Source organism: Neopelma chrysocephalum, unplaced genomic scaffold (assembly GCF_003984885.1).
Source record: "Neopelma chrysocephalum unplaced genomic scaffold, ASM398488v2 Primary Assembly neopelma1_66, whole genome shotgun sequence".
Classification (NCBI taxonomy): domain Eukaryota; kingdom Metazoa; phylum Chordata; class Aves; order Passeriformes; family Pipridae; genus Neopelma; species Neopelma chrysocephalum.
In genome coordinates, this window is record NW_020897725.1 from 1,607,622 (window position 1) to 1,620,420 (window position 12,799).

At 31.6% G+C, this 12,799-nt stretch overlaps 1 protein-coding gene across 6 annotated transcripts in view; it reads right to left on the reverse strand.

Annotated features, from left to right (window-relative positions):
- Positions 1 to 12,799, reverse strand: part of CSMD3 (CUB and Sushi multiple domains 3) — a 621,549-nt gene that overhangs the window by 352,929 nt on the left and 255,821 nt on the right. For 4 of the 6 annotated variants that reach the window (XM_027684440.1, XM_027684437.1, XM_027684436.1 and 1 more), the window contains 2 exons: positions 5,293 to 5,370; positions 436 to 523 (listed from right to left, as the gene is read on the reverse strand). In XM_027684440.1, coding sequence (XP_027540241.1) covers positions 436 to 523; positions 5,293 to 5,370 — 166 coding nt within the window. The remainder of the gene's footprint in view (positions 1 to 435; positions 524 to 5,292; positions 5,371 to 12,799) is intronic. The other 2 variants (XM_027684441.1, XM_027684439.1) reach the window with 1 other exon arrangement.

Sequence of the window (12,799 nt, forward strand, 5' to 3'; positions counted from 1 at the left end):
AAACGCAGTACTCTCTATTATAGTCCAATGAATAGTTCTATAATATCTGAAATCACTTCTCTGAGGTTTTATTGTTCTTTTTTTATTGCATTCAGTTTTGCTTTGTCCTTCACAAAAACCTCCATTACCACATGTATGCTCAATATTTGTAAATCTAATAAAGTATTTACAGAGAAAATTACTTCAACTTACCTTCAATCCAATTTTTGCCAGATTATCAGAGACATATGTTCTCTTCCAAGTAGGAATTATATTTCTTTGCATACTAAGTAAAGGCTATATTGCATTACATAATTTTACACAGAACTTCAGATTACTTTTTACTGAGAAGGTCAGTTTTGAAAAAGTACTCAACAACAGTAATACATTTTTAGCAGATACATTTTCCAAGTTCAGTATTAGAGAAATGATACAATGGTAGGGTTTATATTTTACCTAAAATCTGAGCCTATCCGTTTTCCATTTTCTGGTTCTCCAGGATCTGGACACAAATTGGACGCCTGTTTAATACCTCCCTCATTTACTGAAAAAAAAAAACAAAAACAAAAATAAAATAAAGTAAACAAAAAAAGAGATAAAATAATATAGTTTTTACAAAATACAGAGTCAAGCAATTAAAATTGACAAATATGAAAAAGTATATTCTTTCCATTTTAGGTCTTTTAAAACAGATTTTCTACAGAATATGTTCACCAATATAAACTCTAGTTTCAATACATAAGTTTGTCCTCCCTATAAGAAGCAAAGCATGTATTTTCTGATTTTTTCCAAAAATCCCCACAGTTTTTTAATAAGATGTATTAATCAGCTATTTTTTTTTGTTTGTAATATTATTGAGTCCATATAGAAACTTATTGCTATTTCCTTAGAAATATTAACATTTAAAGGAGTGTTTATCAGGTTTAGGGATCTAAGATTTTATTCTGAATATACACTCATAAATGTCATCTCCACTAAGAGTTGACCTTTTCTCCTTGAATTATAATAAAACTTGAATGTTTAAGCTCCTGCTGAGAGAATTGTCCTTAATCAGTATTGAAAATGTATATATTCCCAAAATATGGTGATCTGAAGGTAAACTCAAAATGCCAGTTTGATTTGCATACATTTATCTTACAATAAACTAAAACAGATCTTCAGAGATAAACTTCCTGTGAGCCATTCTGTGTGTTTTTCTGAAAATTTGTATGTAGCAACCTAACCCTCAGCATATCCCTCAACATATTCACCTACCGCTTCACTTATTTTTTTTTCTTTGAATTATATACTTTCTTGTAATTTTTACAGCTTGCAAAAGTATATCTTATAAAAATAATTTTAGGTCAAAATAATTCTACTAACTTTTGCACTTAATTTTTGAAGTTCATTGAACCCATAAGTAGCAGAGTTCAAAAAAGCCAAAAAGTTAGCAAAGGAGGTTAGTCTGCTATTACTTAGTAAACTCATAGCCTGATAGAAGAATATTAAAAAAAAAATACAAATACAAATTTACATGAAGCCAAGAGATTTATATTAGGCAGAAAGATTTTAACATTTATTCATTTTTATTACTGAGGAACTAGACCAATGGATTTGCAGTATTAGATTTTTACTTTTCTTTAAGGAAAAAGTTTGCATATAATTAGGGTAACCACATTACATTGTAAATAGAATGCACATGAATAGAATAATATATATTTCTAAAGGGTGTTCATTAAATTTCAGCTTTTAATGAAGAAGAAAATAATTCAGAATACTTGGGTGTTTTCCCTTCCTTGAGATTTGTTTTACACACACAGAGAAAGGGAAAAATTGGTTTAGTAACCCTGAGAAAGCCAAAGGCCAAATGCAAATGTTTCAGAGGCTTAAAAAGAAAACATCTCACATTAGCACGCTGCTCAAAAAACCTATCAAGCTCAGCCCTTGTCAGCTGGATCCATAGTATTTACCCTCCTGTGTCCCAAAATACCTGTAAGATGTTCCAGGTTGCTCTAGCAGCAAACCAAGACAATCTCTGTTCATCTCTATGTTCAGGGGACTTCGGGGACAGGACAATTTTTCCTCCTGGTTCGGGGTTTCAGGTTTCAATCTTTTCCTCCCCCAATACTTGTACATGTGATGAAAGCATATTAGCTAGAGAAACTCAAGTTCATGCTAGTGTTGGAATATATATCTATCTCTGACAACTACAATTGAAAAAACTGTATTTCACAAGGCCATCTCGTTGGATAAGCATTTAGAATTAACTGAAATATCTTTGGAAATATCTGAGTGGTTCATTATGAGACATGAGAAATCCAGAATCATCATAAGTAGTCTGAATATACAGAGAAGACATTTCTGACTTTAAATATATATTAAAACTGTAGTTAGGAAATTATTCCTGATGCCTGATAATAATATTATAGAAATTATAATGGTGCCATTTGGCCATGCATCATATAACAATGCACACCAAAGAAATTCTTTACTATAAAAATAGTAAATAAAATAAAAACAGATTTATTTCTATTTATTATAATTCATGTTTTCATATTTCAAATAAATATTTTATATTTGGACATTATGTTCCCCCATACACAGGTGCTAGAGGAAATATTAATATAAAAAAGAATATTCTACTGGATTTCAAGGTATTATTATACGCTATTATACACTATTATACGCTTCAATTTCTATAAAAAATTGAAGCTTGAAAATCCTATTTTTTTTAATATCTTTTGTATAAAGTTTCATTCCTAGAAATACTCTACAAAATAGATTTTTAAATTATAAGATGTGGATTTGTTAATATTAATAAATAAAAATATAAAGGCTTATGTTAAAGAAAATCACAAAATAATTAAATTCTAAAAATAAGACATATACTACAGCAAAAATACAGAAAAAAATGAATAGGTAGAAGTCATTAAACAAATTTCTGATTTGATCCCAATTCTAAAATGCATTTACAAAATTTTAAAACCAATCTGATTTCTGTTAAGTACTTAGTAAAAAATAACTGCATATTTTAGGATTTTTGTATTGATGTTACTTTTACAGACATAATGCTTGATTTTTCAGTCTACAGCTCCATGTAATTCCACGGATATATGTTTTACACCCCAGATGCTTATATGACAATAAGCAAAGAAAGGGTTTCCTGTAGTAAATTAAAGGCATCTTGGGAAAGAACTCATTGATGGCCTGGTTAAGAAACTGGGAGCAAGAAATTCCAGAGTACTAATCCTGGTTGAATTAGTTCCCCAATGAATTCATTTGGTAATGTCAACACTTTTAAATTAGGTTGATGCATACTTTTTTCAAAGTGTATCATCATGTCAAATATCACCATTCTGGCTTTCCTCTGTGCAAATCACCTATGCATTAGTATTGAATGTCATATAACATTGAAAAAAAAGATGTAAAATAATGAAAGGACATACAGATGAGAATGCTAGATGAAAATTTCTAAAGACATTGCTAATATAAGGCATAATGTAAAATAAGTCACTTATCCTTATCTTATTTCCACTAACAGTCGAAGGATGGACGTTGTTTTTTTTAAAGGACCTTATCTGTCACTGTAATGCAAGTACACACTCAGTTGAGACCACACTGCAAAAATTGTCTAGTCAACAGCCAAATGCATAACTGTCTTATGAAATACTGTTCTTCAATTCCTCAGCTACCAAAGTGACTAGCTAACTAAATGCTAGATTACAATATAAAATCTTAGTTATCTATTTATGACAAGATTATGATGACTAAAGGTACCAATCACCAAGATTTTCACTGTCACTTATTATTGACTCATAAAAGTAATCTATTCTGCATAATCACTAAAAAAGATAAAGAAGTTTTCAGCTTTACATAGAACATCATAACATATGAAATTATATAAACACCTTCAAAAATATATTGACAAATTTCATCACTAATTTCATAACAATCAACTTTGGATATCAAAAGTTTCTTGCAATTCATTATAAATATGGAATTTCTTTTAAAGTTTATATAGAAGAAAATGTAAGGATTAGTGCAAAATACATGTATAGAGAAACAGTCTCCTTTATCATCCATTGTATTATTATCATTTTTAACTATAAAAACACAGATGGGCCACCAGACAGAGACCTCAGTGATGTACTTTATAAACACTACTGTAATTATCTTACTGTTATTTCTTGTTGTAAAATCACTCTACTTTCCATTCACACAGTACTCATAAAAAGAATATTTTTTTTAAATATCTCCATACAATTTTTTTAAAAAAACAGAAATGCCTTACAGAACTATTTAGGTGATGCAGTTTACAGAAAAGTTGAATATGTCAATACGTTACATTACAAAAATTGAGTAGAAGTGTGTTTTGCTTTGTTTTTCTGACTTGGTAAATGTTAAAGGGTCTTGCTGCTTGAAGACATCTTTCTATAAAAAAAGAAATCGTATCTAATACATTGACAGTTTAAAATCTAACATCGAAAATTAAAACCTATGCTGATGTGTCCTGCTAAATTCTTGAAACTGAATCCATCACTGACAGTGTTTAACAAAAAAATTAATGCAAACATGTCCAACCTAAGGTGCTTCAAAAAAAAGTTCTTTCACTCCTGTGAAGAGTAATGAAATGTAGTATAATCAGACATAGGCTAAACATTGTCCATTTTATTTACTTCTAATATTTAAAATGTGGTTCTATTCCAAAAAGAAACTCTATAAAAATGGCACATTCTTTTACAAAAGTATCCTTTTAATGTATTTAGTGATACACCTGTTTAATTTGTGCTAGAAAGTCACCTGATTCACTTTCTAATTTCTCTAATTAAAATTGAAGGTACTAAGCATCTCCAGAATTTTAAAAATTTTGGTTAATCTGTTAAAAATGCCAAACTTAATGACTTTTTAAAAAAAAAAATTCAAAGAGTGACCTCATATGTGTCTTTTGAAAAAAAATATGTGGTTGTGCATCTGTAAATGAGGATAGGCTTTGGTTTGTACAGCCTTATGATGCTAATGTTCAATTAAAATAACAGATCTCCTGTTCACAGGAGCTAAATTTACAGCTGACACCTAGGAGGCTGAATATTTGTTTCCTTATAAATATTGTAAATTTAGTTTGAAAAGACTGACAAAACAACATGTCCTTCTACAATGCCAGATTTATAGAAAGACTGCCTTTAGAGTAGAACCATATTTAAAAATTCACCATGCAGACTGGAGAAACCAGTTCTATTAGAAGAAATACATAAATAATTTTGAAAACACACAAACAACACAGCACAAACTTCACTCTTGCACTAGAAAAAAGTAACAAAAAAGGAGTACACTCACAGATAGAAAACTTGTTGCTGTTGTCTTTCCCTGGAAACAATTTAAATCCTCTAGATTTAAAATCTATGGCCTTTTTCACTAGTTAAAAAAAAACAAACAAAAAACAAAAACATGTATCAGGTAATACAGTCTAAAATATTTCATTTCATTTGACAAATTTTATCATGGAAGTATATTCAAATTAGAGTACTGGCTACCTAACAAGTTCAGATTGTGTATTTTTGGTGGGAAACAATTTACGAAAATAAATATTGAGACCAATTTGTATACTTGAGAAAGGAAAGAAATGAGATTCGCAACTTATTTTTCTCCTCCATAACTAAGAAAAAAAAAGTATGGCCAAAAGTGTTTATTTCCATGGACCATATAATTGTGTAAAACATTGCCACACATTTATGGAACCTGGAAAATGAAAAGAATTAGAATATGTTTGCTCTAAACCACTGGTTTCTTCTGTGTTGAGAAAATGTAGTTACTTATCCCTTGCTTTCTCCATTGAGAAAAAAAAATGAAGAAAAAAGATATTTGAATACAAAAAATAAAATACAGCTTATTGTTGTTCTGTTGGTACTGCAGCTGGTCTTCTTTCTACCTTAAAAATTGTTATTTTCAAAGTGTGATATGGAAGGTAGCTGGCTCCCTCCTGTCCCCCAAGCCCACAGCTCATCTGTTTCTGTAAAAGTCATTATTTTTGTCTGGCTTTATGATAAAGATAGTTAATCCAGGCAAACCTTGTGGCCTCAACATACCTTTGAAAGAAAACAACCAATAAAAAGAGAATAAACCCAAAACTTATCATATATCATCAATGTACGCAAGAATAAAGCAAAAGCACCACAAGAAACTTTCATTTTCAGTCATTAAACTAAGGGCCTCTTATCTCTAATACACTTGGCCTGTGAGCAATGAGCCATACACTAAAATGGACCTCCTAAAGTACTTTAAATTTTTAAGTATAGGTTAATTTAGGTACAGTGTATTTGACTGGCTTTATAGAATACATATATTTAAAAACTATACGGAAGAAGATGTTCTCTATTAACTACAAACAAATACTGCCAATGAAGACAGCATAGATTAAAGGAACTAGGTCTGGCAGAAGTTAACATGAGAAGATAGACTGTACATCATCAAAGAATTTTTCATACCCATTAACTTCTTACAGAAAATTGATGGATATTCAAAGAACCATGATGTGAGGCATAAATACTAAAGTAGAAAAATATTATTATCTTTTTATAAATAAATTAATCATTACCATACACAAGAGCAGAACAGGATTTTGGAGAAGCAGCATACTACTAAGAAAGACAATTTATGGGATAGATACAGGATGAGCTTATAAATATTTTTACACTTCTGATGGAAGAGACCGTATTTTCTTATAAATACAGAGATGCTACTATCTCGAGAGGCAAAATGTAAATTTACTTGTGTATTATCATGATGTAACTTATAAACATTGATAATGGTTCTGGGAAATACATTATTTGCAGAAGCAGAACTTATCTGTTGCACAAAATACTAAATTATTTTTAATCCTTAACAGCAGAGGCCGTCTTCCCCCTCCAAGTCCTGTGGAAGTCATGGGCCCTAGAACTGTACCTTCCCACAGCAGAGCCAAACTGGAATAACAGCAATGCTCTCTAGCCATTGTCTGAGCTTTCTAAAATGCAATGAATGCTGGAGTACAGCTGTAATCTTCTTTTGGCTTTGAGGATCAATATAAAATAACTCCTCATAAATCAGAAGATAGGCTGAGTTATTCTTCCAGTACCTAAGTAAAATGGGAGTGGGCTTCAATGAATGATCTCAGGTGCTGGGACGGGTTTAAATACTCTCTCCCTTATTTTCAGAAATCATCATAAGAACAAATGGAAAAAGGAAGACTACTTTGTATTTTTTTGTTTGTTTCTACTCATTCTCAAACACCTGAATGGCATATCCACAGTTTATGTACACAAGAAGAGTTCATAAGATATAAGGTGGAACTCAAAATAGTTACAGGAGTATCTTGGTGAAGACATTTAAACACACCAGAGATTTTAATAATAATTTGCATCACTTTGCCAAGGCTATTAAATACAACTAGGAAAGCAAGCAATTCCAGTTCTCTGAAGAATCTTTACACTACAAGAGAAGAATTTTACTTTTAACTGGAGTTTGTATGTTGATCTATGGAACAGTAGTTTCTGAATACACTGAAGGAGTAGTTATAGAAATTTATTTGGTCCAAACCTGCCATCACTAAACTCTGTGTTGGGCTGCATATGCATGTACATACATAAAAACAACCCCACCATCACAAAAAAAAATCCCCTACCCAATAAATATTTTATACTTGGCAAAAGAAGCATTATTTTGCACATCATACCCATGGCTGTAAGTACTGAATGTGGATTTCATTTCTCAGAAGTCTCAGAGGAGGGGTTCATGACAGAAAACAGAACAGTTGTACATTCTAAGGTAATCCACAAAGAGAAACAGACACTTTAAGAATTCAATTCATCTGGCCTTAAGATCCCTATTTTTGCACGAGATGAGTTTATATGCCCATTTGTCTCAAAATAAATACTTGAGATGTAATAATGCTGCAAATAGCTAAATATGGTATGATTAGGATGTTCTCATACTTCTGAACAGAAGAAAATAGATTACACCAAAAAAGTAGGATACTCCTGTGGAGGCATACTAATGTAATAGGAAGATAGGTATAACATTCTCCAATACTTTGGGGAATAATATTTCATAACTTAAACTAATTGTGCGCCTAAAGCTTCCTTTATGTCCTGTCCTTCAGTTTATTTCAGAATCAATCAAAACACAAAATTTAGATCAAGAAAATAAAAATGCTCAGAGATCAAACTGAGTTAAATTCTATTTGCAGTAGAATAAATCTTCAGTATCACTTTCATGTCATTAACTATGTGACTGTAAAGACCATAAAAGTATATTTTAAAAATAATATAAATTGATAAAAACCTATCTGACATAACCATCTATCCAGTGTATAATGCAAGGAGAAGCTTAAAATGTTTTTTTAAGACTACTTTAAATACATATGGCTTTTAGGTTGGTTGGGTTCTTTGCTTTAAATTTATAGATAAAGACAGCAAGTTTGTTTCTTTTTATTGTTTATTTTTGGAGGAGAAAGAACACTGGTGCACATCTCCTATCCAAATACATCTCTGACAATCCTGAATGTATTTTTGACTATGTGACCTGATGAAACATAAACAGTAACATCAGAACTGTGTAACACCAAATCAGAGATTACATCAAAAAACCCTGAAAACCTAAAAATAATTTAGCCATCCACTTCTGCTCAACACTGCTCATGTTGGGTTTTTTCCCCAGTTTAAGTCACTTTAATACAAATAGAAAATTAGAATGATAGAATCATATGATGGTTTGGGTTGGAAGGGACCTTAAAGACCAACTCATTGCAACCCTTCCTGCCATGAGCAGGGACACCTTCCACTAAAACAGTTTGCTGAAAGCCTTATCCAGCCTGGCCTTAAACACTTCCAGCAATGGGGCATCCACAGCTTCTCTGGGAAACCTGTTCAAGTACTTCACCACGCTCACAGTAAAGAACTTCTTCCTAATATCCAATCTAAACATACCCTCCTTCAGCTTAAAGCCATTCCCCCTTGACCTGTCACTGCATGCCCTTATAAAAAGTCCCTCTCCCTTGTAGGCCCCCTTCAGGTACTGGAAGGTGCTCCAAGGTCTCTCCGAAGCCTTCACTTCTTCATACTGAGCAGCCCCAACTCACTCCGTCTGTAACGTTTTCTAAAGTTAGAAGGCCTAATGTTTTCTGTAAATAAGAAAAACAGAACTGAACACTTTATTGAGGGGGAAAGGATATGAACAATCCTCGTAATGAAAAAAGTCCAGGTAAGAAGTTTTGCATGACAGATGTGTGTATCAATATTCAGTCAATAGTCAAACCAGAGTCATGTACATTTTTCAAGTGGCCAATTTATATGTAAAGTGAAATGTATTCAGAATTATTTTGTTGAGGTTTTTGACCAAAATTGTCTCTCATGTAAGATAAGGGAGATTCAAACACTTACAGGCAAAGTTTTAGACACAGATAAAAAATAAAATATTTTCTCATTTTTTTAATAAAAAGGTTGTGCAATTATGTATATTTATGCATATTCCTAAACATAAATACTACATACAAACACTTGTGAGAGATGACTAATCCAGACAAGTATCACATTTTCATATCCTCTTCAGGATAGATATTGCACTAAAAAAGGACCTCAGGTAAATAAGTTTTAAGCATATATATAATAAAAAAAAGATAGGTGTATAATTCGATTAACAACCTTGAGTGCAGCAAGCTCTCATATACTAGAAAAAAAAATAATTTTGAATGATTGTTCAGTTGACACAGTTTTGGTTCCATTGAAAAAGTGTATCATGAGGCCTACATTAGACATAAATTTCAGGAAGCAAAATTTTCTTCTACAGTATAGAAGCATCAGGGTATAGAGCCATGTGAAAGATATTCATTTAAAACACTGTCAACTTACAAATTCTTGCTTTTATTTTGTAGAGGAATTTTCCAGCTTGTCATGTCTACATTCTGTAAATTTTCAAATCATGTAAAAATTATATTTAAAATGCTGAGGGCTAAAATAGCATTGTTTTATGCAAAATTGGCACTTGGGTTGCATTACTATAAGTAACTCTACAGAGTATTAACCAGATAAACTTGGGTCTCATCTGACCTTATATATTTATTTCCTTTGGTGTAGCTCACTGTAGTTCAAGAACTGAAATAGCCTTTCTCTTCTCCAGAACTGTTCTCACTTTATATTCACTACCACTCAGCTAGTGGAGACAGAGAACAATATCATAATATCAAAGCCACTATGTCAAGCCACTATTTCAAGCCCTATTTAATTGACATCTGCAAAAATACAATGCTTTGTGAAGAAAAGGCAGTAGATGGTTTATTTGACTGTGCCTAAATTTTTTTTGCATATCCATCTTTTTGCCTCCTCATAATCTTTGTATTGCTCTGTTTCTCATCTTTGACAATTTTTTAAAATCAACTGCAAAGGATTCTCTTCAACTATATCTGAAACAAAAAAAAACAAAAGTAGTCTTAAGGCTACTTTTTTTTCTTTTTTCTCACAAGGCTGAGAGAGAAAAGTGAATCTTTCCTATAAATTTGACCTCTCAAAATTCTTCCCACCACACTACTATCATTTGCAAAACAGAAATCAATGCCTTTTGTTTACTTTGCATTGGATCCAGATGCTAGGGATACAAGCTGACAATAAAAACAGTTGTAGATTCAGAATTACATGACCTTCACCTTAACTTATCTGAGAAATAAAGAGTAGTTATCTCATTTACTGCTTTCTGAAGTGGTAGATAACATTTGTTTGGAATACTGTATGGAACTGATTTTAACTTGTGCAGAACCAGTAACTCACTAATTATTTAAAAACTTAAATATGTCATGATGGCAGATTTTACTTGCAGCAACTGCTATTTCTAATGATGGAAACAAGTGTGTGATATACTCTGGACTTCCAACATTTGCTGCTTATGTGCAGATATGCCAAATAAATTATGCATGATACTCCAGTTCATCTTTGGCATACGTCTAATTCATTGTATTTCCACTAGAAGTTGATCTACATGCGCAGCACATCCACAGCCTGAATGTGTTGAACTTACTACTCACATAAAGGTCAGTTCTATTTTATTTGTGCATGCACGTCATGTTCGTTATGCATGTGATGCAACTGATTATCCAGAATTTTCAAACTCTAACAGTACAAGTGTTAGATATCCAGATTTCTTAGGGATCACCACCTCAAGGGATTGCACAAATGCGGTGGGAATGGGAGAGAAGAGATAGCAACCTATTTAGTTTTTATGTGATGTCACTTCAGGTTTCAGAAATTTACATTAAAAATCTCTAAACCTAGTGATCAGTATAACCCAACACACTCACTAATGTAGCAATGTCTTCCAGAACCTTTCTGCACTTTGAAAGGACATTAGAGGACATACATTTTCATCGTTTTTTGTAGTACATAATGAAGTGCATAGGTTAATGAAGAGGCATTCAGAAGATTAACAATCAGACTACAAAGTGGTGAACCATCCACTTTTCATACTATTCCATTTTTCAGTTTTTACATGAGCTGATTTTAGTTTCTCTTTTATTATCCAACCCCTCCACACATCTCCCCACACCCCTCTGCCCCTTTCAACACTATAGTACCCTGATCAAAGCAGATTGTATAGAATATTTATATTTCAAATTACTGCAACTACTGCATTACTACACTAAATTATTATTTTAAAATGATTACTAGTTTAAAATTATCAAAATTACAATTTTGCTACTATATTCTGCATTATATGTGATATGAGAGATATATCTCTCAAAGTTCTCTAATACGGAAAAATAATTATTTAAAAGGAATCAAGTGTGGTTAATATTTATATTTTAATATTAATATTTATATTTTAATATCAATTTACAATTGCACTAATAAGAAATTTTTTTTACATTCTAACTACAATGGATCTAATATATACCAACAAATTTTGGTCAAAAGAAGAAAACCTGAAATACTGAGGGAAAGTGATGACACAACATGTCAGAAGCCAAATATCAATTATAGATGTAAACATGGATAACATAACAAAGAACACTTAAGAACTGCAAGAATTTCTAGAAAAAATAAATAGAAGAAACAAGTTTGGAGAATAAAATTGATAGGCAAGTATAAAAGACAATAATTCAATTAAAACATTAACCAACTCATTTATTGAAATCAGTATGACGGATTTGTTTTTTTACTTCCTTCTAATCACCCCAGACTTGACTATTGGACATTATTATCAGGTTTTATCTAATAAAAATCTTGGAATTAACAAACCATAGAGTTCATCCACCAAACAGAACATATATATGTGATCTGTTGTACATATTAAATGGGTATTTACAAATGTACTATGAAATTTTAAACAAATATAGTTCACTAAAGGTTTGAGTGCTAGATTGCATCTTAGTTATGCTTATTTCTTTATATTTTTAAAATTATTGCAAAAAAAGAAACCTATTAGAAATACACAATCTTCTTATATACAAATATACTTAGAAATATAGAACATAATAATCCTACTGGAAAATACATTTACTTTCTTCAGACTCCCATCTCTGTAGTTCTGTGTTTACTGACAAAAGAAGCCCGCAAAAAAACCAAAGCCAAAATCAAAACCAAACAAAAAAACCCCAAACCAACCAAACAAAAACCCACAACCCCCCCCCCAAAACCTAAACAAAACCCACCTGAGGATGTATGCACACTCATTACCTACGTGACTTAAAAATATTTAATAGCTCTTCAGAAAACCTCTCCTTCCCTACTACTCCTTTTTTCTTCCTGCTTCTAAGTAATCCTCAAAAAATAGGATACATGTATCAATATTCTAGCAAATCTTTAAAAGTTTTATACTGAAT